The sequence below is a fragment of the Bombina bombina genome, chromosome 4, assembly GCF_027579735.1.
Source record: "Bombina bombina isolate aBomBom1 chromosome 4, aBomBom1.pri, whole genome shotgun sequence".
In the NCBI taxonomy this organism is placed as follows: Eukaryota; Metazoa; Chordata; class Amphibia; order Anura; family Bombinatoridae; genus Bombina; species Bombina bombina.
Genome location: NC_069502.1, coordinates 327220729 through 327246218, shown reverse-complemented (window position 1 = coordinate 327246218; position 25490 = coordinate 327220729). Strand labels below are relative to the sequence as shown.

Here is a 25490-nt window from a genome sequence, read left to right as displayed (position 1 = left end):
TTTAAAAGAAAAGGGATATTAAAGTAATCTAAACAGAAACAAATATATAGTGCACAGTGCGTCATCAGTGTAAGATAAACATAAACATAGAATTATTTAAAACAATGCTTAAGCATAACAATCATGTTGTGAAATATATGTGATGTGTTTAACATACAGCATCTAAATCAAATAAAAATAATAAACAGATTATATTATGAGCATACAGATAAAGTGTAACTGATTATATGTAAAGGAACATTAAAGCTGTGTCTATATATATACAAAAGATCTGCACACAAAATACATTTGAAAAGCTTCTGCAGTATTTATGCATCTTATTTGCTGTGTCCAGTTAGTAAATAATCTCCTGCACGGATCAAGCAATCACTGGATAGCAAGTAGCGGGAATAGATTCTGAATCCAGCAGATAAATTGCAGCCTCTATGGGAGGCAGTGAAAAAAAAGTTTTAATGACTAAATTGCAGGAAATGCAGGCATAAATCAATAAGGAAAATATATAATTTTTTTATGAACAACAACATTTTAAGTTCAGTGTCCCTGGCATGTTTCGAACATCTGGAGAGTGAAAGTCAAAATTAAAGTTTCATGGATAAAAAGGAGTGTTTTTTTTTTTTTTTTTTTTTTAAATGTTCAAGTTTATTAAAGCGACTTCTTTCTCCTGGTATCCTATGCTGAAGAGTAAAGCTAGGCAGGCTGACCATCCACACTCCTGAGCCTAACTAGATTTTGTCTTCAACAAAGGATACAAAAAAATCTATAAGTAAATAAAAACAAAAACACAACAAAAATTTGAGGTAAATGTGATATGTTTTTTTTTAAATTGCATTCTCTATCTGAAGCATGAGTTTAATTTTGATTTTACTGTCCGTTTAAAGGTTGTTATCAGTTTTTGAAAATACATATATTGTAGAATAATAATAATAATAAATCACAGTGAATCTGGAGTACTCTTTGCATAGAAACAGGCATCATAACTAAAAGGGATATCCATTTTTTCTCTCTCATGATTAAGATAGAGTACACATTTTTAAATAACTTGCCCATGTATTTCTATTATCTAACATGTGTTGTACTCTTCTTTGAAGCCTTTGTTGAAAAGTATACCTAGGTTGGATCAGAAGCTGCTGATTGGTGGCTGCACATATATGCATTTTTTCATTCATTCAGTTATTTCTCAGTAGTGCACTGCTGCACCTTCAACAAAAAATACCAAGAGAATGAAGCAAATGATATAATACAAAGTGGATAGCCGTTTAAAATTGTATGCTCTATCTGAATCATGAAAGAAAAATGTTGGGGTTTCTGTCCCTTTAAAGGAACATGAAACCCAAATTTTTCTTTCATGATTAACAACATTCCAATTTACTTCTGTTATCCAATTTGCTTCATTCTTTAGATATCCTTTGTTGAAGAAATTGCAATGCACATGGGTGAGCCAATCACGAGAGGCATTTATGTGCAGCCACCAATCAGCAGCTATTTAGCCTATTTAGATATGAATTCAACAAATCGATATCAAGAGAATTAATCAAATTAGCCAAACTAAAAGTAACTGGAAAGTTGTTTAAATGTGCATGCTCTTTCTAAATCACGAAATAAAAAAAATTGAGTTTCATGTCCCTTTAAGGCAGTTTCTGCAACTGAAGATAAGGCTAGTTCATTCTCTATATTTGCTGCCAAGTCTTACTGTAAATTCAACAAGTTATCCACACAAAAAAAGCTTGTGATTGCTGATTAATACTGAACAGAGAATCCCTTTGCCCCAACTCGCATATTATGTTAAGGACTGCAAGACTTACAAAACCGTAAACACTCATAAGCTGAGAACATTATGTAAATGATATTTTGTCAGTAAATATTTAATTAGACACAAGAAAGCTTTCTCACTCTGTCATTTTCCACATGGTTCAACAACTTCACATTAGGTTTATCAGTAAACCGCTATGAAAGAGACAAATATAATATTGGTCTAACAAGAATACAATAGTATAAATGAAGAGATGGACAGAAGACACATTTTAAGCATGTACTAGACAACAAAGTGCACTTGTGTTCAGAGTAATTATTTTACCTCAGAAAGTTCTCTATGGAATACAGTAATGCGATTCAAACATTTTCTTATATTGGTTTAACATTGTTAAAAATTTAAATTTTACGGTTACAGAGATTCATATCTGTTTAACTAGGGCTAAAATGTTTACACATTAAATTACTATAGAAAATGTATTTTTAATTTTTACAAGTTTTAATAAAAAAAAAAAAAAAAAAAAAAAAAACTTATTAAACAAGTAGAAATGCTTAAAATAGTTCTATTAAAAAAAAAGTGCACAAATTCAAAACAATAATTCACTTACAGTATAACGAAGTCAGCTACCTGTTACTTGGAATATTTTTTTCTTTATTTTTTTTCTTTTCTATTACTGATTTAAAAAGTGATTGTAAACTTTAATGAATTAAGGCCCAGTATCAAACAATCTTAAAAACAGGGGCATTTTAATTAATTAAAGTTTACAAAAAGACGCTTATTTTTTAAAATACTTACCTTTGCGTTACGGTAAACATAAGGCCAATCCTCCTCCCGCATCTCATGCTTTCATTAGCACATGGATGACAAATCCAGCTTCCTCCAATCGCTGCGTGCCCAACAAGCTGGACACAAAAGGAGGTACACAAAGATTGGAGGAAGCCAGATTCGTCATAAATATGCTAAGGAAAGCAGGAGATGTTTACCATAACGCAAAGCTATTTTAAAAAATAAGCATCTTTGTAAACTTTAAAAAATAAGCATCTTTGTAAACTTTAATGTATTAAAGTGCCCCTTTTTTAAGATTATGATTCAACACTGGGCTTTAATTTATCAAAGTTTACAATCACTTTAAAGTGAAGGTAAACTTACCTTGATGCCGATCCAGTATGTCATTCTTTGTTGAAAACCAGTATGACTTTTATTTATCAAATATTATAACTTTTAGTGTAAATTGAATTATCAACGTTCTAAATCAATTACTGTTTGCCCACAAATTCAACCCGTTTTTTTTTCTTTTGGCTCTATCACGTGTTTCGATTATCCAATTGATAATCTGGCCGTTAGGCGGCTGTCACTCCACATCACCTGCCTCCTTTATCTATCCTCTTTTGGCTCTATCACGTGTTTCGATTATCCAATTGATAATCTGGCCGTTAGGCGGCCGTCACTCCACATCACCTGCCTCCTTTATTTATCCTCTGCGCATGCACTATTCTTTTTTATTCATATGGAATCCCTTGCGCGCTCCCATTTCACATTTGGATAAGGCTTTGCATGCACAGTAGAGTTCAATCACCGATTTGCCCAGGTGCAGTTGATCAGAGCATCTGATCTGATCATCGTGCACATGATTTTGAGAGACGTATAGAGCGGGTGGGACTGCTCTATACGTCACAGACCAACAAAGCAGGAAATAGAGGTAGGGAGGGGTCACTATCGAAACCGTAGCGTTAGATAAATGTATATAAATTGATAATTTTAAAAGTAATAGAAACTCTAAATTAGCGATTAGATTATGCTAAGATTAAGTAATGAATTTATGTCTTCAAAAGATTCAAACTTTACCTTCACTTTAAGCTCAAGAGCCAAATGGAATGCAGCTGCAAACCAAAATGGTGTCAGATTGCTCTACTAATTTAATGTCATTACCTCCCTACTCTAAACACAGTCACAGATTTAAGTAATAAAACAGGCAAATTTACATAAATGTAAAGGCTTATATTAAAGGTTTGCCAGTGTATACTGCGAGTCAATATATATAAAATAATGTCCACAGATCTTCGTGTGTTGCACTTTCAGAAGAAGAAAGCCAGCTCCGATAAGAGCCAAATGCAACAAGCGGCCATCTTCTTCTGCATTCGGTAGTGAACAAAACTACACGTCTAGCAGCTACTCTCAAATAGGCAGTTTACAATTCGATGCTTTTTTAACAGTGACTACAGGAGTGAGCTTTAGACTATGGAGTTGGCGCAATAGCAGAGGAAAGTGCTGTACGCTGGTTCAAAATCACTTTTCAGTCACTTTATAACTACTGCCAAATTGTTAGAGGGCCATTAAACATTAAATATATTTCCTACCCCCTCTCTAATTATGGGTGTCGCCATTTTGAAACCTAGGTTTCACTGAAGGTTTTTTTAAGGAAAGCTTCTGTACATGTGCAAACATGTCGGCACTGGAATACAGTGAAAGTTAGATGTTAATATAGCGGCACCCATGGCTAGGAGGCGGCAGGGTATAACATCAATACTATGCTTTTAAAATATACTTAGTGCTTGATGTCCCTTTAAAGTTTAGTGGCCTTTTAACATGTCAAAGTGACCTGAATTCTATATGTAAGGTCTACCAGGGGTTGGATGGAAAATCCTGGACTTATATTTAAAAAGGACAGTCTAGTCAAAAATAAACTTTCATGAATCAGTTAGTGCATGCAATTTTATGCAACTTTCTAGTTTACTTTTATCGTCAAATTGACTTTGTTCACTTGGTGTTCTTTGTTGAAAGCTAAACCTAGGTAGGCGCATATGATCATTTCTAAGCCCTTGAAGGTAGCCTCTCATCTAAATTTTGACAACTTTTTACAGCTAGAAAGCACTAGATCATGTGTGCCATATAGATAACATGGTGCTCACTCCCGTGGAGTTACATATGAGTCAGCACTGATTGGCTAAAATAACTGAAATAAGGAGGCAGTCTGCAGAGGCTTAGATACAATGTAAAAGTATATTAATATAACTGTGTTGGTTATGCAAAACTGAGGAATGGGTAATAAAGTGATTATCTTTTTAAACAATAAAAATTCTGGAGTAGACTTTTCCTTTAAGAGTTGGCAGCTGGGAAATATCTTCAGACACTGCAAACACAACTAATAGTTTTACACATCAGTGTTTCATTTGTATATACAGATTTAAACATCAAAATATCATAATCATTCCCACTTCATTGGCAACTCAAGTCTGTTGGATTAGAGAGTGTTTGGACTGGACATGTTAAGATCTGTTTACATCACTTAATTGCAGATCTTCCTAGGGTCAGCTTATGAGTTTCTGATTTTCTCACGGTTAGAGCTACACGAGGGACACTACAAAACATACACAGTGTTTGGCTTCGCTTTGCAAGTTCTAAAGTGATTTGACTTCCCAGCACTCATCATACAGCACCTCCAAGTATAATTTAAATCCTTAAATATAAATCAAAAGCATATTTCACTAGTGACATCACAATGGTGGTCTACAATTCAATCCTTGTTTGTAAGACACAGAGTTACATTCAATATCAGCAGCCATGGCTTTAGTACAATAACAGTAACTCTATTCCCCCTTTTAGTTTCATACTGTCTGCCTCCAAGCATAGCAAGAAAACACATAAATTAACTATGTTCTAGCATTTTTCAGACATTTTCCATGTCTTGCCAAGTGCTTATAACTTCCAAGCTTTAGAAATCCTGCTAAAATGCCACCACTCACAGTAAAATGTTACAAAAAGTATCAAAGTAACCGCACAGTTAAAAGGAATTAATAGGAACAAATCATTTTCAGGAGATAAAAAAAGTCTTATACACAAAACAAGCTGCTTATTAGCATTAAATAGCAATACTTTTTATAAGGTAAGGGTGATCAGTCATTTATTTCATTTTCTGGCAATCTGCTGATACCAGAACCCCACCCACAATAACTATTTTCAATTTCATTTGCCTGATATAGTTCTCACAGTTGGACAGAGATCTATGAAGAGACTTAACCCCTTCACCTGATAACCAAGGATTACTGCTAAATAAGTGAATGCTAATAAAATTAATAAATCAAAGATCTGAATAGTATAGTAGAGAGAAGGCACAATGATATAGAACTACCCCTCAAAATGTGCGGCAACCACTAAATCTTGCTGTGATAGGCAAAGTCTTATTAAGGACATACTCATCACAATACTTATTTTCTGTTTGAGATCATAGCTGTGCCCCAGCTTGTAAAGAATATTTACACATTTGTTTTAACCTGAGGGATTTCATCACTAGTGGTCTTAGGGAAACAAAGAAATAACATTCTTGTGACAGATTAATTAGTTCACAGAGATCTAACTGTGGATCCCAGTGAGCCTTTCAGGCATAGCTGGTGTCTAGGGTTTCCCAGTGCTTATCCTAAAGGAGTGGAGACATACCTGATTTTAAGGACATCTCTTGAATGAATTAGTGGTTAAAGGACCAGTCAACACTGTAGATTTGCATAATCAACAAATGCAAGATAACAAGACAATGCAATAGCACTTAGTCTGAACTTCAAATGAGTAGTAGATTTTTTTTCTGACAATTTTAAAAGTTATGTCTTTTTCCACTCCCCCTGTACCATGTGACAGCCATCAGCCAATCACAAATGCATACACGTACCATGTGGCAGCCATCAGCCATTTACAAATGCATACACACTTATTCTTGCACATGCTCAGTAGGAGTTGGTGACTCAAAAAGTTTAAATATAAAAAGACTGCACATTTTGTTAATGGAAGTAAATTGGAAAGTTGTTTAAAATGGCATGCTCTATCTGAATCATGAAAGTTTAATTTTGATCGAGTGTCCCTTTAACTAGGATAGGAAAGTCAATATTAAACGTGCATGATTCAGATATAGCAGGTAATTTTAAGACACTTTTAAATGCACTTCTATTTTCAAATGTGCTCTGTTCTCTTAGTATACTTTGTTAAAAAAAACAAAAACGCACATATCATATACCAGTGGGAGCTGCTACTAATTGGTGCCTGCACACATTTGTCTCTTGTGATTGGATAACTAGATGTGTTCAGCTAGCTGCCAGTAGTGCAATGCTGTTTCTTCAGCAATGGATAACAAGAGTGAAGCAAATTTGCTAACAGAAGTAAATTGCAAATTTGTTTAAAATTGTATTTTCTATCTGAATCAAAAAATAAAATTTAGTGGTTTACTATCCGTTTAAAAAGGGACATAGTTTAAAACAATATACTCTAATTGAATAAGGGCTAATTCAGTTTTCCTAGGTGTTTAAAGGGACATGAAACTGCAATAAGGAAATACTCCAAGTTGCAAGAGAATACACTTATTACACTCTCACCAATAACAATGTGTTCAACACATTCACATAGTTAATAAAGTCAGTTACAGAGCAACAATGCACTTCTTACACTAACCTGAACACAGGCCAATGAGCCAATCACATGCAGCATACATGCATAGCTGCCAATGACAGTCCCATGTGCAGCTTTGCATCAGAATGTAATGCCAATCCAAGGTAATAGGATGCTCTAATCCATTAGAGTATTTCCTAGAGATTATGCATAAGGAAAAAAATTGTTCAGTCTGAAAGATCTGTTTCAGATTTTTCCCAATGTTCGGTTTGGCTGAGTTTTGTTCATGTGGGCATTGGTTTGGGTGAATATTCATTGAGGATTTGTTACCATTATTTCCAATAGGAACAGGAAATATATAAATGAATTTAAATAATTTAAAAAAAAACTTACATTATAGAATTGGAACAAGTATAAGAACCTCTCTTTCAATGCTAACACAACATATAACTGGCTGATAGAATTTGACTCAATGACTAGCACACAGAAGCATATGAGTCACACAACTGCACGTGATTGCAAATGGCTGAACTTCCCTTAGTCTCCTACCTACCTTTGTTAGTTTCAGGCTTCATTTGACAATCCCGTATGACTAAAATAAACATGGCACGAATGAATAAACAAATCGATTTGGTTAAGGAATCGGTTGTTACTCATCCAATAATGTACTTTTGGTATGATTTTGGACAAACTTGTTTTTTTCCAAAACCAAATGAATCTCTCTTGTATTTTTTATTGCAGTTTTACTTCCATCAGTCCCTGCAAAGGGCTGAAATGCGTAGTTAAAGTCAAGCACCGAGGAACAGTGCCTTGCCGCTACTAAGAATGACATTCAGCCAATCAGGAGCAGCATACATGTGTAACCACTAATTAATAGTCAAATTCTGCTCATAATGGCAATGAAGTACGACCGATTCATGACTATCACTGTATGTTTAACCTCTTTGCAGGTATTAAGCACTTAAAAAAAGGAAATTTGTTTAAAAGTAAAATACTCTTACACAGTAGAGCATTCTATTTTATTTTTTAACACTTTACACACAAGTTAACACAAATAACTGATTTGTCTCCAGCTCCATACAACAGCGTAAGTCATGGATGGTGATCTCAGTGCTCAAGTGCTAATACACTATGATGGAAAAAAACTCTCTGCTTGATCACAGGTGATGATCAATGGCTCATTCATGTGAACGATAGTCACAATATATAAATACAGCTACATAGCAATAATGCATCGGATATTGTATTTTAAAGTGTAATTTATGAATTTATTGTAGTAGTTTACAAACTAGAGGGACTTTAAAAGGAAACTGAAGTCATTTTTATATATGATTATACATATTAGCAATTAAAGGGACAGTAAAGTCAAATTTAAACGAATGAATTAGATAGAACATGGAATTTTAAACTAGTTTCCAATTTACTTCTATAATCAATGTTGTTTAGTTATCGCCATATCCTTTGTTATAGAGTAATCCTAGGTGAGCTCAGGAGCATGCATGTGTCTTTAGCTATCTGGCCATAGTTGTTGCAACAATGTTTATAGCTATGTTATACACAGTAACAAAAACTGCTAAAGACATGTGCATGCTCCTAAGCTCATATCAGCCTGCCTAGGGTTACTCTTTAGCAAAGGATAAAAAGAGAAGATAATGAAGCAAATTTGATAAAAGAAATAGTAAAGTTGTTTAAAATGAATTTAACTTTACTATCCTTTTAAACGGACAGTTTACTACCAATGTGTTATTGTTTAAAAGGATAGATAATCCCTTTATTACCCATTGCCCTTTATTGCATAACCAAAACGGTTATATTAAAGGACCAGTCAACACAGTAGATTTGCATAATCAACAAATGCAAGATAAGACAATGCAATAGCACTTAGTCTGAACTTCAAATGAGTAGTAGATTTTTTTTATGACAATTTTAAAAGTTATGTCTTTTTCCACTCCCCCTGTACCATGTGACAGCCATCAGCCAATCACAAATGCATACACGTACCATGTGGCAGCCATCAGCCATTTACAAATGCATACACACTTATTCTTGCACATGCTCAGTAGGAGTTGGTGACTCAAAAAGTTTAAATATAAAAGGACTGTGCACATTTTTTTAATGGAAGTAAATTGGAAAATTGTTTAAAATTGCATGCTCTATCTGAATAATGAAAGTTTAATTGTTATTGATTGTAATTCTGTGATTACCTTGTATCTAAGCATTTGCAGATTGCCCCCTTATTTCGACAGACTTGCATTTTAGCGAATCAGTGCTGACTCATGAATAACTCCATGGGAGTGAGCACAATGTTATCTATATATGTCACACATGAACTAACAGTGTCTTGCTGTGAAAAGCTATACAAATGCACGGAGATAAATGTGGCCTGCAGGGGTTTAGAAAGGCATTTTAGAGATTTAAAGGTTATAAACGATATTAATATAATAATGTTGGTTGTCCAAAGCTGGGGAATGGATAGTAAAGGCATTATCTATCTTTTTAAACAATACATTTTTTTTTAGCAGACTATCCCTTTAAGCACAATTTGCAAACAACTTGCATTTAAAATACAACATTTAAAATCATTTACAACTAACAATTTACTAATGGTTGAAGAATAAAAAAAATCTGCTAGAAAGTATATTCATCTTAAAGTGAAGGTAAAGTTGCGCCATATGAAAAGAAGGATTTGACAGATCAATAAAAATAAACATAAGTTTAATTCATCATTTTTTTTTATTTTGATTATTAAACAATATAATGACACTGCATACCTTAAATCCTAGAGTCCAGCGGAATGCCCAGCTCTGTGTCACATATTTTGTTATGGTGACCTAAATGCCGGCATCCAATTGACATCCTGGCCGTTAGGCGGCCACGAGTGTAGACAAACCGCCCCCTCTATCTACAGCGCATGCTCAACACAATGCGCACATCTTAGTTAATAGGGAGTGAGCCTGGCTGCTTACGTAGAAAGCGGGTGGGGCCGCTTTCTACATGGGATAGAGCACTGACCAGGAAGTCAATCGAGGGTGGAGCAACGGCACTGTCAATTGCAAAAGTAATATATATTAATATCTCTTAAACTGATTGTGAAGTTGAATGACAACGTAAAAGATAATTCCTAGAATTTTTTAAATGCAAGGATTGACTATTAAAACAAATAAAGGGGACTTTCATTCATGAAGTATAAAATGTATTTGTTTCAACCGATCGCCATTCTTAGCTGCTAACGAAGCCCACGGAAAAAATATTTTTTGCTAAGAGGTGACTTTTTCACCTCTTAGCAAATAGCCGTGTGGTAAATCCCAAGGGCGCCAAGCCAGATTTACCGCACGGCTATTGGATAAGAAGTGAAAGCGTCACCTCTTAAGCAAAACAGTGATCTGCTGTGGGCTTCCATAGCAGCTCAGAACGGCGACCAGTTGAAACAAATAAAGGATCTTTCTACATGAAGTATCTTATACTTCATGAATAAAAGTCCCCTTTATTTGTTTCAATAGTCAATTCTAGCGTTTCAAAAACGCTAGGATTGACTTTCACTTTAAATCTCATTATTTAAAAATACTCTTAAAAACATGGGCACTTTAAGTCATTACACTTTACAATTACACTTCTTTTTAAAAATAATTACCTTTTAGTAACTGTAAACGTACCGCTGATCCTCCGCCCGCTTCTCCTTCAGTATTGAGCAGATAGATGACGAATCCGGATTGTCGTCCATATGCTAAATACTGAAGGAGATGTAGGCGGAGGATAGGCGGTAAGTTTACAGTACAAAAAGGTTAGTATTTAAAAAAAGAAGCGTAATTGTAAAGTTTAATGACTTAAACGGCCCATGTTTTTAAGAGTATTTTTAAATAATGGGCTTTAAAGTGAAGGTCAATTTTCATGTGAAGGTCCCCGTTTTTTTAAAAAAACTATTAAAAACAGGGGAACTTTTATTCATGAAAGTTGACATGGCACTGTACAGGTATACCCCGCTCATACAGCGGGTTAGGGACCGGAGCCCCGCTGTAAAGTGAAAACCGCCTTAAAGTGAAACAAGGCAGTTTTAGCTTTCTTTTCAGTGTTTAAAATCTTAAAAACATGTTTGAACTAACATATATTATGGGTGCAATAGTGTTACGTTTAGTTTAACACTAGCACAGCAAGGATTCAATTAGTATTCAATAAATACTGTACCTGTAAAATAGTGACAATTACTGTAGTAAAATTTGCCAGACTATAGCACTGAGACACAGATTGCACTGTAATGCAGTTAACAGAGTGAACTAAGCATAACAAAATGGTGCCAGTCACTTTTCTCGCAATCTCCCAATGATTTACAGCACTGTTTCAAAATGCTTGGAGGTTGAACTTCAGCTCCACAAAGCGCTGTATTAGCGAATCGTTGTAAAGTGAAGCGCAGTAAAGTGAGGTATACCTGTATTTTAAAAATACCCTGTTCTTCTGAAACGCCCGATCGCCGTTCTGAAACGATGCCCCTCCTGCTTCTTCCTGGTTTACTTACCCAGCAATGACGAAACCGGCTTCCTCCAATCATGGCGTTGCCTCAGGCAATGATTACCCCGGGAGGGAAGCCGTGATTGGAGGATGCCAGAATCGTCATTGCTGACGTATGAAGAGGCTTGCGACGGGCTAGTGAAGCACTGGAGCGGCTTCAAGAAGAAAAGGTAAGTATATTTTAAAAAACGGCTGAAATGTCCATTTTCATGAATGAAAGTGCCCTTGTTATTAATAGTTTTTTTTTTTTAAAAACGGGCACTTTCACATGAAAATTGACCTTCACTGTAAGTCATTCAACTTTACAATCGCTTTAATAATGGCTAGTTAGTGGTAAACGAATCTGTCCACTGTTCTATGCAATCGCTTTATTATATAGATGTTTTAGGCAGCATTTTGAGGGAAACCTGGGTTATAGAATTTGCTTTTCAGCTTCTCTAGGGAGTGTGGAGAAAGCATTCTTTTTACACAAAAGGCTTTAATTTCCCGTTAAAAGTTTATAATTCACTTTATGAGAGTGGCAGGGCTACTGCGTGCTGGCTACAGTGCTGGGAATCTAATAGTTTCTTGAAGAAATGTTTCTAAAAAACATCATGATGGTTTGTTATTGGACGTTTAGATTGGAATGCAGTCTTCTAAATACACATACAGACTAAACAACTGATTATGGATTTCCCATGATCAGAGATACATGCAGAAATTGTGTAATTTAGCACAATGTTATTTGTTCTATTTATTCCCCCCCCCCCCCCAAATATACAGCCTGGGGACACATAGTGCAATTTATCAGCCCCCTCACCATTCTCATCTCATACTACTCTTCCACACTTAAAGAGACAGTCTATTCCAGAATTTTAATTGTTTAAAAAAAAAGATAGATAATCCCTTTATTACCCATTCCCCAGTTTTGTATAACAAACATGGTTATATTAATATACTTTATAACATTGAAACCTCTAAATTTCTGCCCGTTTCAAAGGCTCTATAGACAGCTTCTTAATCGCATGCTATTTTATTTGCTTTTCACAACAGGAGATTGCTAGTTTATGTGGGCCATATAGATAACAATGTGTTCCTGCCCAAGAAGTTAAAACACAGTACAGTACTAACTGCAAGTCAATAGATAATACTAAGTTATGTTATCAGGGGGCTGTCAGAAGACGCTTAGATACAAGGTAATCACAGAGGTAAAAAGTGTATTAATATAACTGTGTTGGTTATGCAAATCTGGGGAATGGCTAATAAAGGGATTATCTATCTTTTAAAACAATAACAAATAAATTGTAGACTGTCCCTTTAAAAAGACATAAGCATGCAAAACAGAAAATGCTCTGTTATATTCACCCAATGATGGGATTACAAAATTCTGTATGAGTTTAACTTCTGGAAATGGGTTAAACACATATTTAAAGTCAGCTCCACATAGCAATGCACTACTACATATCTGTTAAGCCAATGACAATAGGCATGTGTGTGTGTGTGTAGCCACCAATCACAAGCTAACTCCAAAAAGAGCATTTCTGCTCCTGCACCTACCTAGATATGCTTTTAAACAAAGAAAATTTGATCAATAAAATAAAATGAAAAGTCTCTGAAAATTGCATGCCCTGTCTACATAATACCTGTAAAAGAATTATAACAACTGGAATCCTACTGAACTCTCAAAAAGGGATAAAAAGTGCTGCTAATATTAACATTTTCAGAAAACCATGGCTCGGCCACTAGTCTACAAAAATATATCATCAACAGTGAGTGTTGAATAACATTCCCTTCTATGACAAATGCTTTATTAAACAAGTATAGCGCTGTAACTGACTGGAAGCTATTTTTTTAAATTTAAATCTAAGTACTATGCTGAAAAGCCTGTTTAACAAAATTCCTTGAGCAAAGCCAGCTCATCTTAAAGGGACAGTAAACACCTTGTTATTACAGGATTATGTTGTGTTGCTAAAGAAAGACATAATCAGCCAAGTCTTAATATTTTTAAAACAAATTAACATCCTTTAACTGCAAATATTTTTCAATAGCCAAAGTCCACCCACCATTTGCTTTATTTGGAGGAGCCAATCAGGGATTTAATTTGCAGACAACAAAGCTAGCCAATATCATAATGTTAGTATAAAGTGCATTGTTTTGCAGTGGTTATCAGTTAAAGCCAATTACAAATAGATATGTAACATGGTTATAGCCTTCAGAAGTCAGCAGGTGCATTTTAAGAGCGGAGAGTTAGAAATTGCTCTATTTTCAGAGCTAAACTACATGTAAAGGGGGCAAATTAAATTAAAAAAAATGATATTGTAAATTTGTTTTATTCTGCATAACTAAACTGTTTGAATAAAAATTTCAAGATGTTTACTGTCCCTTTAATATGTCGATTTTTCATGTTTACTTCCTTGTGTTAGCTTCTGATACATAAAGTGACTCATATACTTAAGTACATAAGTACAAATCTTATCAATATAATCCCAGCAGAAAAAAAAATATGTTCCTTTTTTTGCTACAGGTTGGATGTATTCAGCACTAACCCTATGCGTACTGCATATATTTTTCATTATAAAGAATTATTAACTAGCACCAGACATACTCGCAATCTGAAAAACAAGACGTTTAGCAGACAAATCTTATAGATATATTCATAAGGTCGGAAGGGATAGGTACATCCACATGAAAATAAAACAAAGGATCCACGGAATAGGTTAAAAAAAACACAAACTTTACCGGAAGTTTTAATTCACATATGTGATTGGTCTAATGGTTAAATTTTGCTCACATTTCATTATTACACACTAGCATATGAAGATGGAAACAGTATACTGCAGGTGTCCAACGTTTTCATACATTAACTCCTTTGCTACCAGAAATTTTAGACAATTTATTTTGCCCAAAACACCACTGAAATTTTAGCATTTTTGCTATTACTGTATTTAAACAGAAATAGACTAGAGCCTTTTTTTATTTACCTATCAAAACTTTATATTTTTTCTAGTAGACAACTCAAGGTATTAAGCTACACCCATTTTGGTATATTTTATGACACTGTTTTGGTGCCAAATTAGATCATATAATAAAAATCATTAACTTTTTCACAAACTTTGTGTTTCTCACTGAAATTATTTACATGCCACTTGTGCAGTTATAACACACATGGATGTAAAAGCTTCTCTGGGGTCCCCTTTAGTCACAAATAGCATAAATGCAGGGCTTTGCCATTGTTATTTGGTAATTAGAAGCCTGCTAATTGCAGCTACCATTATTGGCAGTGAAGGGGTTAGTTTGCTAGCAAGGGTTATAGTATTCTAGTGTAAGAATTGCCTTCTCATCTGACACCTCCCACCTCTCTGATTTCTCCCAAACAGCTCTTACCCCCCCTGCTCTTTGAAACCACAACCCATCAAAATGGGACACTCAGGTCAAATAAAATTTTCGATTCAGATACAGCATGTAATTTTAAACAACTTTCCAATTTACTTCCATTAAAAAAAATGTGCACATTCTTTTATATTTACACTTTTTGAGTCACCAGCTCCTACTGAGCATGTGCAAGAACTCAGACTATACGTATATGCATTTGTGATTGGCTGATTGCTATCACATGGTAAAGGGGGAGTGGAAATATACATAACTTTGAAATTTGTTGGAAAAAAATCTACTACTTACTTGAAATTCAGAGTAAATGCTATTGTATTGTATTGTTATCTTGCATTTGTTGATTATGCAAATCTACTGTGTTGATTGGTCCTTTAAGACTGATCAGACATCCTTATCACTCAAATGCTTTCCTTTCTTATCTCTGTCTCTATACAATACTTAGAAGGAACAATGTTATTAATTTTGCTTAGCTCTCTTGGTATCCTTTATTAAAGAGTAATCTTCTGTGAGTTAAAGGGACAGTTCACCCAAAAACTTTCTCCCCTTTAAATTTTTCCCAATGATCCTTTTTACCTGCTAGAGTGTATTAAATTGGTTGCAAGTAGCTCCTTTACTCATATTTCAGCATTTGAAATAGCTGATTTAGCTTGTGGTTTCCCAACCTATACTGAAAGTTTTGATACTGGCGTATACTGACAAGCCTAAGTAAACACAGCCAGCAGAAGAGATTACACCCTCAGTGGGGGGGCATGATAGTTAAGTAATAAAATGATAATGTTCCATTGTTCTCTCTATGTATTGAGTTGGTGTTCCAAACAAATATAAGATAAGGAAGCAAGTCTGTGTACATAAAAGTGATAACATAATGAGATCTGATATTACCTGAAGCTCAACCCATTGTAATAGGCTGTGGTTTCAAAGCACAAAACCAGCTACTTCAGATACACAAATAAACCTGAAAATGCAATTTCTCAAATATTTTATACTCTGCAGTTGGTATAACAAGTCATTTAAAATACATTTATGGAAAAACAATTTTACAGTGTACTGTCCCTTTAAGAAACGTGCATACATGTCTTTAGCCATTTGGCAGCAGTGCTTGCAACATTGTAGGAAACAAACGCTGTTGCCATAGATTGCGAGAGACTCCTGAGCTCCTAGCTTTACTTTTCAATACAGTAATGCACACCCAGAGGTCCCGGCTATATATTATTGTCTTTTGCATCAAACGTGTGATTTACCTGACATGGTAAAACTGAGCTACAGTATCATGGTGACATTTAAAGTGCTATTCGGATGCTTTGAAAACATTTTAAGAACAGGGTTATAAAACTATAAGACAAATGTATCTCATCTTGTTGTATAAAAGTTTTATCAGCTCATGGTCCACCTCATGCTAAGCACATAATGACATATTTACACTGTGTTAATTGCTCTAAGTCTCCATTGGCCGGATTCCAATGTGCTCTTATCTGCTTCAGCTGGTACCAGGGACCAAAATGGCTTTGAGTAATTCACACCATTCTAGTAGGAGAAAGGAAACATTCAGTGTAACAGCTGTCTCCTATACACAATCCTTAGATCGTCTCCCCATGCACATTATAAAACATATTGGTGAATATTATGATTTATGTCAATAGCATTACATAAACAGACCCAGGATAAGGGAAATCTCAGAAACACACATTAGTTGAAGAACATACTTGATAGAGCACTCTGGTTTTGTTGTTTTCTTCCATAAATGAATGTGTGTTTCTGAGATTTGTGTTTTTATTTTTTTAGAATACATGCTTAACTAATAATGCCAAAACCATCATACAGAGAACCAGATTTAAAGGGCATTTAATACTAAAAAGAAAAGGCTGTTTATACCCTGAATATAAGGATGTATTTTTAGACCTTGAGATCAGTGCTGAGAAGCATGTAGATACCCAACTGGAACTAAAACAAACATAAGGGAATAATTAAAGTAATAGTAATAATAATAATAATAGTAATAATAATAAAAATAATATAGGGCAAAGTTTTTAAATTATTATGGCTCTCTCTAATGTGTCGGCTATTGCTAGCCAACCTTCACTCATCTTTATGTTCACATTTTCACAATAAATTGGATTTTTTACTTACTACTACTAACTTTGATAGTTGGTGGATGTTTTTAGAGTGTACTGAAGCCAAACAGCCTAATTTTTCTTAAGGGTTTATGCCCACTGAAATTACAACATTTTCAGAAGCACAAGAAACTAATTTTCTCTTTCATATACACTTTGAATCTCTGGAGCGCTTTTTGTTTTGTTTGAGTACAAAAAAAACAATAGATACAATTTGCACCTTTTTTAACACATAAGGGTTTGAATTGATCCATTAAACATTTTTAAATGTAATATCTACCAAATGTTAATGTAATATCCCCAATTAACACTAGTATTTTTATTCCACTTTGATCTGACCATCAATTTTGACCAGTTTCTCTATTCCATCCAAGCTATAAGTCGAGCTCAAGCTTATAAACAGTATCTGCAAGTAATGTGCTGGTTGGAATCTCATATGCAAACTTCCGGATGGGACAAACCATGGTACTGATCCCAAATGGCATCTGGCTCTAAACTTGCTGTAAAATTGTACATGTACTACTTTTATTACTTTTACGGCCTGAATCTACATTTTTAACAAGAACACAGTTTAAGAGGTTGAGTTTTTTTTACACACACAATAAACCATCAGACTGCAACATATGTACAACAAAAGCCAACTTATTGAGTATAAGTCTCAGCAACACTTTCATCCAAGTAAGATCACCGAACACAACTATACAATTTCTTAGCGTTTAAGAGAGTAAATCATTTAGAAACTCTGCAATAACTTTTTCATCACATGTCAGATTCTAACGCATTACAATTTGACAATAAAGAGGAAGGGGATTTCCTTATCTCCCTATTTCAACTTCTACTATTATGCGTCTCCTCCTGATTCTCACTTTTCACAGCTTGGTGTGTTGTGCAAGCAAAATGTAGGGCAATCATATTATGTCACTTAACGTATACAGCACACTATATTAGCATTGATCTTTTGTGACCTCAAAGATGCCCAGGAAAACTACAGCATCAATTAAATTCTACCATCATTCATTTCAGCCCCTCCTATCACAAGATACTTTACTAATTTTCACAGGACAGCCAATATGTAACAGCATAAACTGTCCTGTTAATATCAATCAGCTCTTGAGCTTGATCAATTAATTATAAAACTCTCCACATTTTTTATTTTATTTAGTGAAACCATTAAAAGTGTTTTATTCAACTTAACACCATAATAATGCTTTGGACACCCATAGTTTAAAGAATCACTAAAGTCAAAATGAAAGTTTTATGATTCAGATAAATCATGCAATAAAAACAACTTTCCAATATACTTCCATTAATAAAATTTGCATATTCTTTTATATACACACTTGCTTAGGCTCATCTCCTATTGAGCATGTGCAATAATGTACAGTATATATGTATATTCATTTTGTGATTGACTGGCAGCTGTCACCTAATACAGGGGAGGAAAATATATTCTAGTGCTCATTTCAGATTCAAAGTGCTACAGCATTGTCTTTTTTATCAGGTAAACTATGCAATCATTCTGTGGTTTAGTGGTCCTTTAAAAGCCCACTCTTCACTAAGGCACATCTAAGGAGCATATGTGTGTGTTATGATTCATTTACAAAGAGAGAGCAAGATTACATTTGATAGCAGTAGACAGTAAAGATAACTTAACACTTTTTTTTTCTTCAAAAGTATGAAACAAAGGACTTTAAAGAAACAATAATAATTTGATTGGACTGGTGAAATGTGTAACCATGTTCAAGATAGAGATGTTTTTATGTTTTAACCATAAACCTGCTGTAAAAAAAAACAACTAACATGTATGAACACATTAAAACCCATACATGTCATCACATCTTCACCACCATCTATTGACAGTAAGGAATTCCAACAAGCAGAGAAATCATTTCATAATAATAAAATAAATTTGTGTTTTTCTACTGTTAAGCCCAGAGAAGAGCTACAGCTTAGCTGCCTACTGAGTCAACCTTACTCAATGAAATGGCTGGCTTTGGTTCAACAAAAACACAAGCTTCATCCAAAAGAAATCCGCATTTCAATTACCGTTAACAAAAACCATTACACACATTGAACATCGTACACTGAAACTCTTCTCTGCAGCTACGCTACTTCCCAAGGTTCCCTCACAGCTTCCCACAGCACAGAGCCGCTCCCTCCCAACTTCTCTAACCACAAAGATCTACATTGTTGTGTATTCAGAAACAATAGATGGGTGCTTTGCAAGCTATTCCCTCTTCTACTGTGTAAACGATGGGAAAAATGCTTCATGTATAGGGAAAGGATAAAGATTTAGTTGCTTGAAGGGAAAGTGTACACCATTATTAAACCTGTCACTGTGAGGAACTGCTGTGAAAATTAACAGCGTTAATACTTGTAAATACAATACAGTGAACTTGCACAGAGTACAATGATATGGCTAATTCTGTAGTACACATATAGGTGCGGAGCATGGAATAAAATAAACCTCTACAAAATAATAAACACTGATAATATAGGGTCACAGCTATTATGAACATTGCAGTTTAATACATTTATTTTATTGACCCTCACACAGTTATATTCATGAAAAATGGTTTTAAACTGTATGTTTCCTTAGTATTGATGGATAGAGGACAGACAATGTAATTCTAAAGAAACAAACTGGCTATTACAGATGATGCATCTAGTATGCTGAATAAGATATAGATTACAAATAGAGGGTGCATCATCTTGCGCTTGATCTCACACTAAGAAGAACACACAATATTGTATTACAAGTGGATGTTTACAAATGTTAACAACAGCATCTGAATGAAACCAACTTTTTAGCAAACCCTTTACTATCAAATTACAAATGGTGAGTTAAGAGTTTGGTTCGAGCACAATCCAAAATACTGCTGTAAAATTTAGCACTGCTAATTAACCTCTCTGCCACCTAAAGTGGTGACCCAAACCAAGTAAAAATATCCTGATCCGATTGGGATGATTGACAGCCCCTGCTTGTGGTCGACTGGCCACCAGTGAGCAGGGGGCAGCATTGAACAAGCAATTGTTTATGCAATGTTAAATGTAGCCGGTGTATGCTGCAAGGTCCGGCGAATATGTTCACAGCAGCAAATCATATGTCTGCCCCACCTTTAATAAATGGAGCCCTATCTCGAGTGATAAAAAAATAAAAAATAGGTGACTCTCGCCTTCAATATCCTACTTGTTTTTTTTGTATTCAATTAGCCAATATTGTTATCTGAACATTTTGTTTTCTTTCATTGATCTCTTGCATTTACTTGTACTTATTTTAACTTCTTCAATGAAGTTTTGAAAAAAAAAAAATATATATTTAAAAAAAAAAAAAAAAAATAGGGGTTGTAATATGAGCACAAAAATGTGTGTGTGCTCCACTTGTAATTTAGGCTTAAATGTTTTTATATCCTTCAAAACCCAAAATCTTTAGGAGAAAATTTGGAGGATTTTACCGTTTCACAGACTGCCTGCTATAATGGATCGCAGACTATGAAACAAGAAGTATATATTTAATCTTTAAGACTGATACCAATATACACACACACAGTCTGAACAGAACAAAATGTAATGTGGGAAACTAATTGTACCTACTACAACAAATTATTACATATTTTATTATTAAAGCACATTTAACCCATAACACTCCAAGACACATACCACTGAAAGTTGACTCCAGGTTGAGCGTAAAGGTTTATATTCAACAATAATTCTATCTTCAGTTTTCTGTTCTTTGGAATCTGCATCCTCATCTGAATCAATATCCAAAGCTTTTTCCTTATAGTTTTGGTACAGTACAGCATTCTCTGCAAAAAAATAAAAAAATATATATTATACATATAAAAGATTGTTAACAAAATAAAACACAATTTTACAAAGTGACGTCTCACATTGACATGCAAGAAAGATGACCCAGACCAAGAGGGAAGCAGAAAAAGCAGAGTGAATAGGAACTGCAGGTAATATAGACTGTGTTTTTCAGGGGGTAAAGAATGGAAGATAATTTTTCTGCCCAGGAGAAAAGCACAAGGGCCATCACTTGCGACCGATAACACAAATGTTTAAAAAACCTGACTGGAATAAATTAGTTTTATTTTCAGGACACAACTCTTCCGCTGCCCATTCCCCCATGGGCCAAGAGTCTGTATGAAAGGGGCTTTACATTTATAGAATATATCAGCAACTCAGCACTACACTGGAAAATGAATGTCTTATAACATTTTAACACTTTCATTTTGTTATCAGGATTTGCAAATCAAGAGCACTTCAGGTAAACACCTTTTAAAAAGCCTGATGGAATCCATGTTCCTGGTATGACCCCACCCAATCAATCAAGGAGCAGGTCAATGTCACCATTATTAAGTATGAGTTAGGTATTACATTCTACCCGGAAGTAAGTGGAGCTAGCATACATTTTATAGGTATTTTACAGCAAAAGCAGGCAGAAATAAATAATAGGAGATTAAATGCTGAGTTTAGTCACCATTTAAAGGGACAGTAAAGTCAGAATTAAACGCAAAATTAAGAGCATAGAATTTTAAATAATTTTCAAATTTACTTCTATTATCAATTTTGATAAGTGTAATCCTAGGTGAGCTCAGCAGCATGCACGTCTTTAGACATCTGACAGCAGTGTTTGCAACAATGTGTATAACAATGTAATACATAGTTGCAAACACTGCTTCCCTAGAATGCTAGACATGTGCACGCTCCAAAGCATACCAAAAAAAAAAAAAAAAAAAAAAAGCTTGATATACATTGAAAAGTTGTTCTATATGAATCAATGTTTAGTTCTTGACATCAACTCCCAAACACATATGATCATCACTTTTTTAGCCAGCTGATGCAGGTATCTACTTTTATTGCATACTGACAAAACATTTTTTTTTTGAGAAAAATATATTTCCAATGAATCTCTCCTCAACATATATTTGTTCTTTTCTTACTAATTGCCAACGCTATTTACCGTCTCCCTACAATGTCCATCTAAAGAAAACCTTTTTAGTATTGTCTACAGATTGATTTGGTTGTAGAGCTGCTTTTGTCTGGACAATGTCAAATAGTACAAGGTTGTACTTTACACTTTGAGAAAACATCAAATCAATAGTCATCATGCAGTAAATAAGTGTTTGTTTATGTTTCATTTTTTTTTTTTCCAAATAATTTTAATTGAATGATTTTTCATTGTCATACAAAGAACCAATATAAAGAATTGTATACATGGTGTCAATCAAAATACAGATAAGAATAAAACCTTTTTGTGGATAAATATACATGGTGTCAATCAAAATACAAATAATGAGCAAACCTTATGTATATAGATCATAAATAACCGTGTAGATAGTTTCTAATTACAGGTGTATACAAGATAAACCTTAGATATAAACTTTGCACAACTGTTTCAGGTGGTATCAAACATATATATTATATACTTATGGTACAGCACATGGTCCCTATAATTTAGTAATATGTCCAACAAAAGAAGGAAAAACATAGTTATAGTTTGCAGTTTAATTCTGTGAAACTATGGGCTAGTAATAGGTCAAGTCTCGGATCTTCCTATAGAGGTAATAGGTAATTGGAGAGGTCTGAGCAAGATAAAGAGGGGAAAATTAGTAAGAGCTGGGAAGGAGAAGAAGGAAAAAAAAAAAAGGGGGGGGGGGGAGGGAGGTGGTGAGTGGGGAGGTTAAAATAATTCTTATTTTTTTTTTAAGAATAAGTTGGCCTAAAGAATTTTCAACGTTTGTGCACCAGGTATCCCATATTAGCCAGTAGGTGTCCATCTGATCAATCGAATTAAAGAAAAATCTCTCCATATTGGACATGTAGTCAATTACTGCATATATTTCTACTAGACTAGGGGGTTCAAGAGATTTCCAGGCTCGTGCGATGCACAACTTAACTGCCGTAAATATATATATCAGCAATCTCTTTGACACCTGTGGCGTATCATTTCCTAAAACGTGTAACAAAGCGTTGGCGGATGAGATCTCGAGGATAAGGTTCAATGAGTTACACAGTCCCTTAATCTCTCTCCATAATGGGGCTATTTTTGGGCATTCCCACCAAATATGCAAATCTGAGCCAACTATACCGCATCCTCGCCAGCACAACGGTGAGGCTGTGGGATACATTTTAGCCAGTCTTGCAGGAGTCCTATGCCACTTCAATAGCACTTTGATGTAGACTTCCAACATAGTGACGCAGTGTATAGTTCTTTTGGTTAACACAATAGCACCTTCCCAATCTTGGTCAGAGAAATTAGTGCCAATTTCCCTGTTCCACGCTTTATATTGCCACGGTACCCACAGAGTAAGATCTGATAAAAGAAGGTTATAATGAATTGTTAAAAGTTTGGGGTGTTTAGACTCACTTTTCCATCTGATCTCCCATGGAGTGGGCCTCCTAAGGGGATCCACGAGAAACCCCCATGCCCTCAGAAAACTAAGGACCCTGAGGGACTCAAACTGGAACTTGTTTATGTTTCTTTAATGTCATAGCAACCATTTTCGGAATAAGTTACAATAAGCGTCAGATGTCTGTATTTTACTTCTGGCTCCTAACTTTTTTTGTGTGTGTTTTTTTACACTTTATATACATTTGTTAACTCTTAAAGGGACATGAAACACAAATTTTTTCTTTCATGATTCAGATAGAGAATACAATTTTAAACAACTTTTTAATTTACTTCTAATATTTAATCTGCTTCATACTCTTGTTATCCTTTGCTGAAAGGTTTATCTTGGCAAGCTCAAGAGCAGCAGAGAACCTAGGTTCTAGCTGTTGATTGGTGGCTGTATATATATATATATATATAGAATAGAGAATAAAACAAATCAGATAATTGAAGTAAATAAGAAAGTTGTTTAAAATTGTATTTTTTAACTGAATCATGAGATAAAAAAAAATTGGGTTTCATGTACCTTTAACCAATCAGTGGTGAAATATGATATCAGGTGCATGTAGCAGCAAACCACACATATAGTCAAAGAAAATGTAAAAAGTGACAGAAAATAAATACCTACATGAATAAAAATAACAAAAAAGTGATGTGCTTTTTAGTAGATGAGAAGAAAAACAAGTGTGAACTTTTACAAATGATGCTCAGACATATACAGTATAAAAACAAAAATATACATTTAATTCATATTGGAAGCATTCGTTATGTGAAAAAACAAAATCAAAAGGAATTTTTTTACAAGAATATGTGGAGAGGCTAGTGGCCTTCGGGGAACTGTTATTGTACCTTAGATCATGCACACAATGGGGCAAGAAAAACGAATTGCAATAAATTCCAGTGAGTTACAACGTGCATTGAGTGGGTAGTGGGTCTTATCTAGGCAGGAATAGTGTATTTAGGAACTCAAACAATGAAGCAACTTTTATCCACATAGAAATCAAATTTTACAGTCCCATTATCTTCCTTTGCATGTTTTGAAATTCACCTTTAGTTTCCTGATGGTTTTTGAATATTGAAGTGTTTACCTATAGGAATATCATATGTTTTAATGATGGTTGTCTTCATTATTCCAGGAAAGCACTTGCTTTCAGTCAGAGGATGGGGGAGACCCCGAAAACCTTTACCACGTTAATAAACTAATTAATAGTAACGGCAAATGCTTTCCTGGATTTTTTGGCTTTTATGTGCTTTTTAGCACCCAGGGCTGGATGTTGTTGAGTCACAGGATGTGTACCTGATCCGGTCTTGGAGTGCAGTTCCCTTCCATGTTTTGTATTTTCTATGGGTGATTACATCCACCTGTGCACCCCTTCTTTGTTCTCAGTCTGTTTGGCTTTGTGAGCTCGCATGATAGTGTGGCTGTGTTAGGGACTCAGGCAATGGAAAGGACCTTGACTTGGTGCCTGAGCTTTCCCATTTGGCCAGATGCGGTTACTAACCATTCCAGTTGTGATTTTATCTTAGCTGTGAGCTAGCTGGTGAGTGCTGGGTGTTTCGATGTTTTGTATTACCTTTTTATTTGTAATCCCCCTTGTTTCTTGCACCCATTCCGGACTGGGGTTAACTGCCTGTGGCTCTGGTGACATCACAGCTTTTTTGGAGTGCTATTTAGCACCCAGGGCTGGATGTTGCTGAGTCACAGGATGTGTACCTGATCCGGTCTTGGAGTGCAGTTCCCTTCCATGTTTATATATATATATATATATATATATATATATATATATATATATATATATATATATATATATATATATATATATATATATATTTTCCAGGAAAGCACTTGCCATTACTATTAATTAGTTTATTAACGTGGAAAATGTTTTCGGGGTCTTCCCCGTCCTCAGTCAGAGGATGGGGGAGACCCCGAAAACCTTTACCACGTTAATAAACTAATTAATAGTAACGGCGAATGCTTTCCTGGATT

The 25490-nt window shown here is 34.8% G+C and overlaps 1 protein-coding gene across 2 annotated transcripts in view; it reads right to left on the bottom strand.

Annotated features, from left to right (window-relative positions):
* ARHGEF26 (Rho guanine nucleotide exchange factor 26) overlaps positions 1–25490 on the bottom strand; it is a 232098-nt gene that overhangs the window by 193738 nt on the left and 12870 nt on the right. For both annotated transcript variants that reach the window (XM_053710064.1, XM_053710065.1), the window contains exon 4: positions 20764–20909. In XM_053710064.1, coding sequence (XP_053566039.1) covers positions 20764–20909 — 146 coding nt within the window. The remainder of the gene's footprint in view (positions 1–20763; positions 20910–25490) is intronic.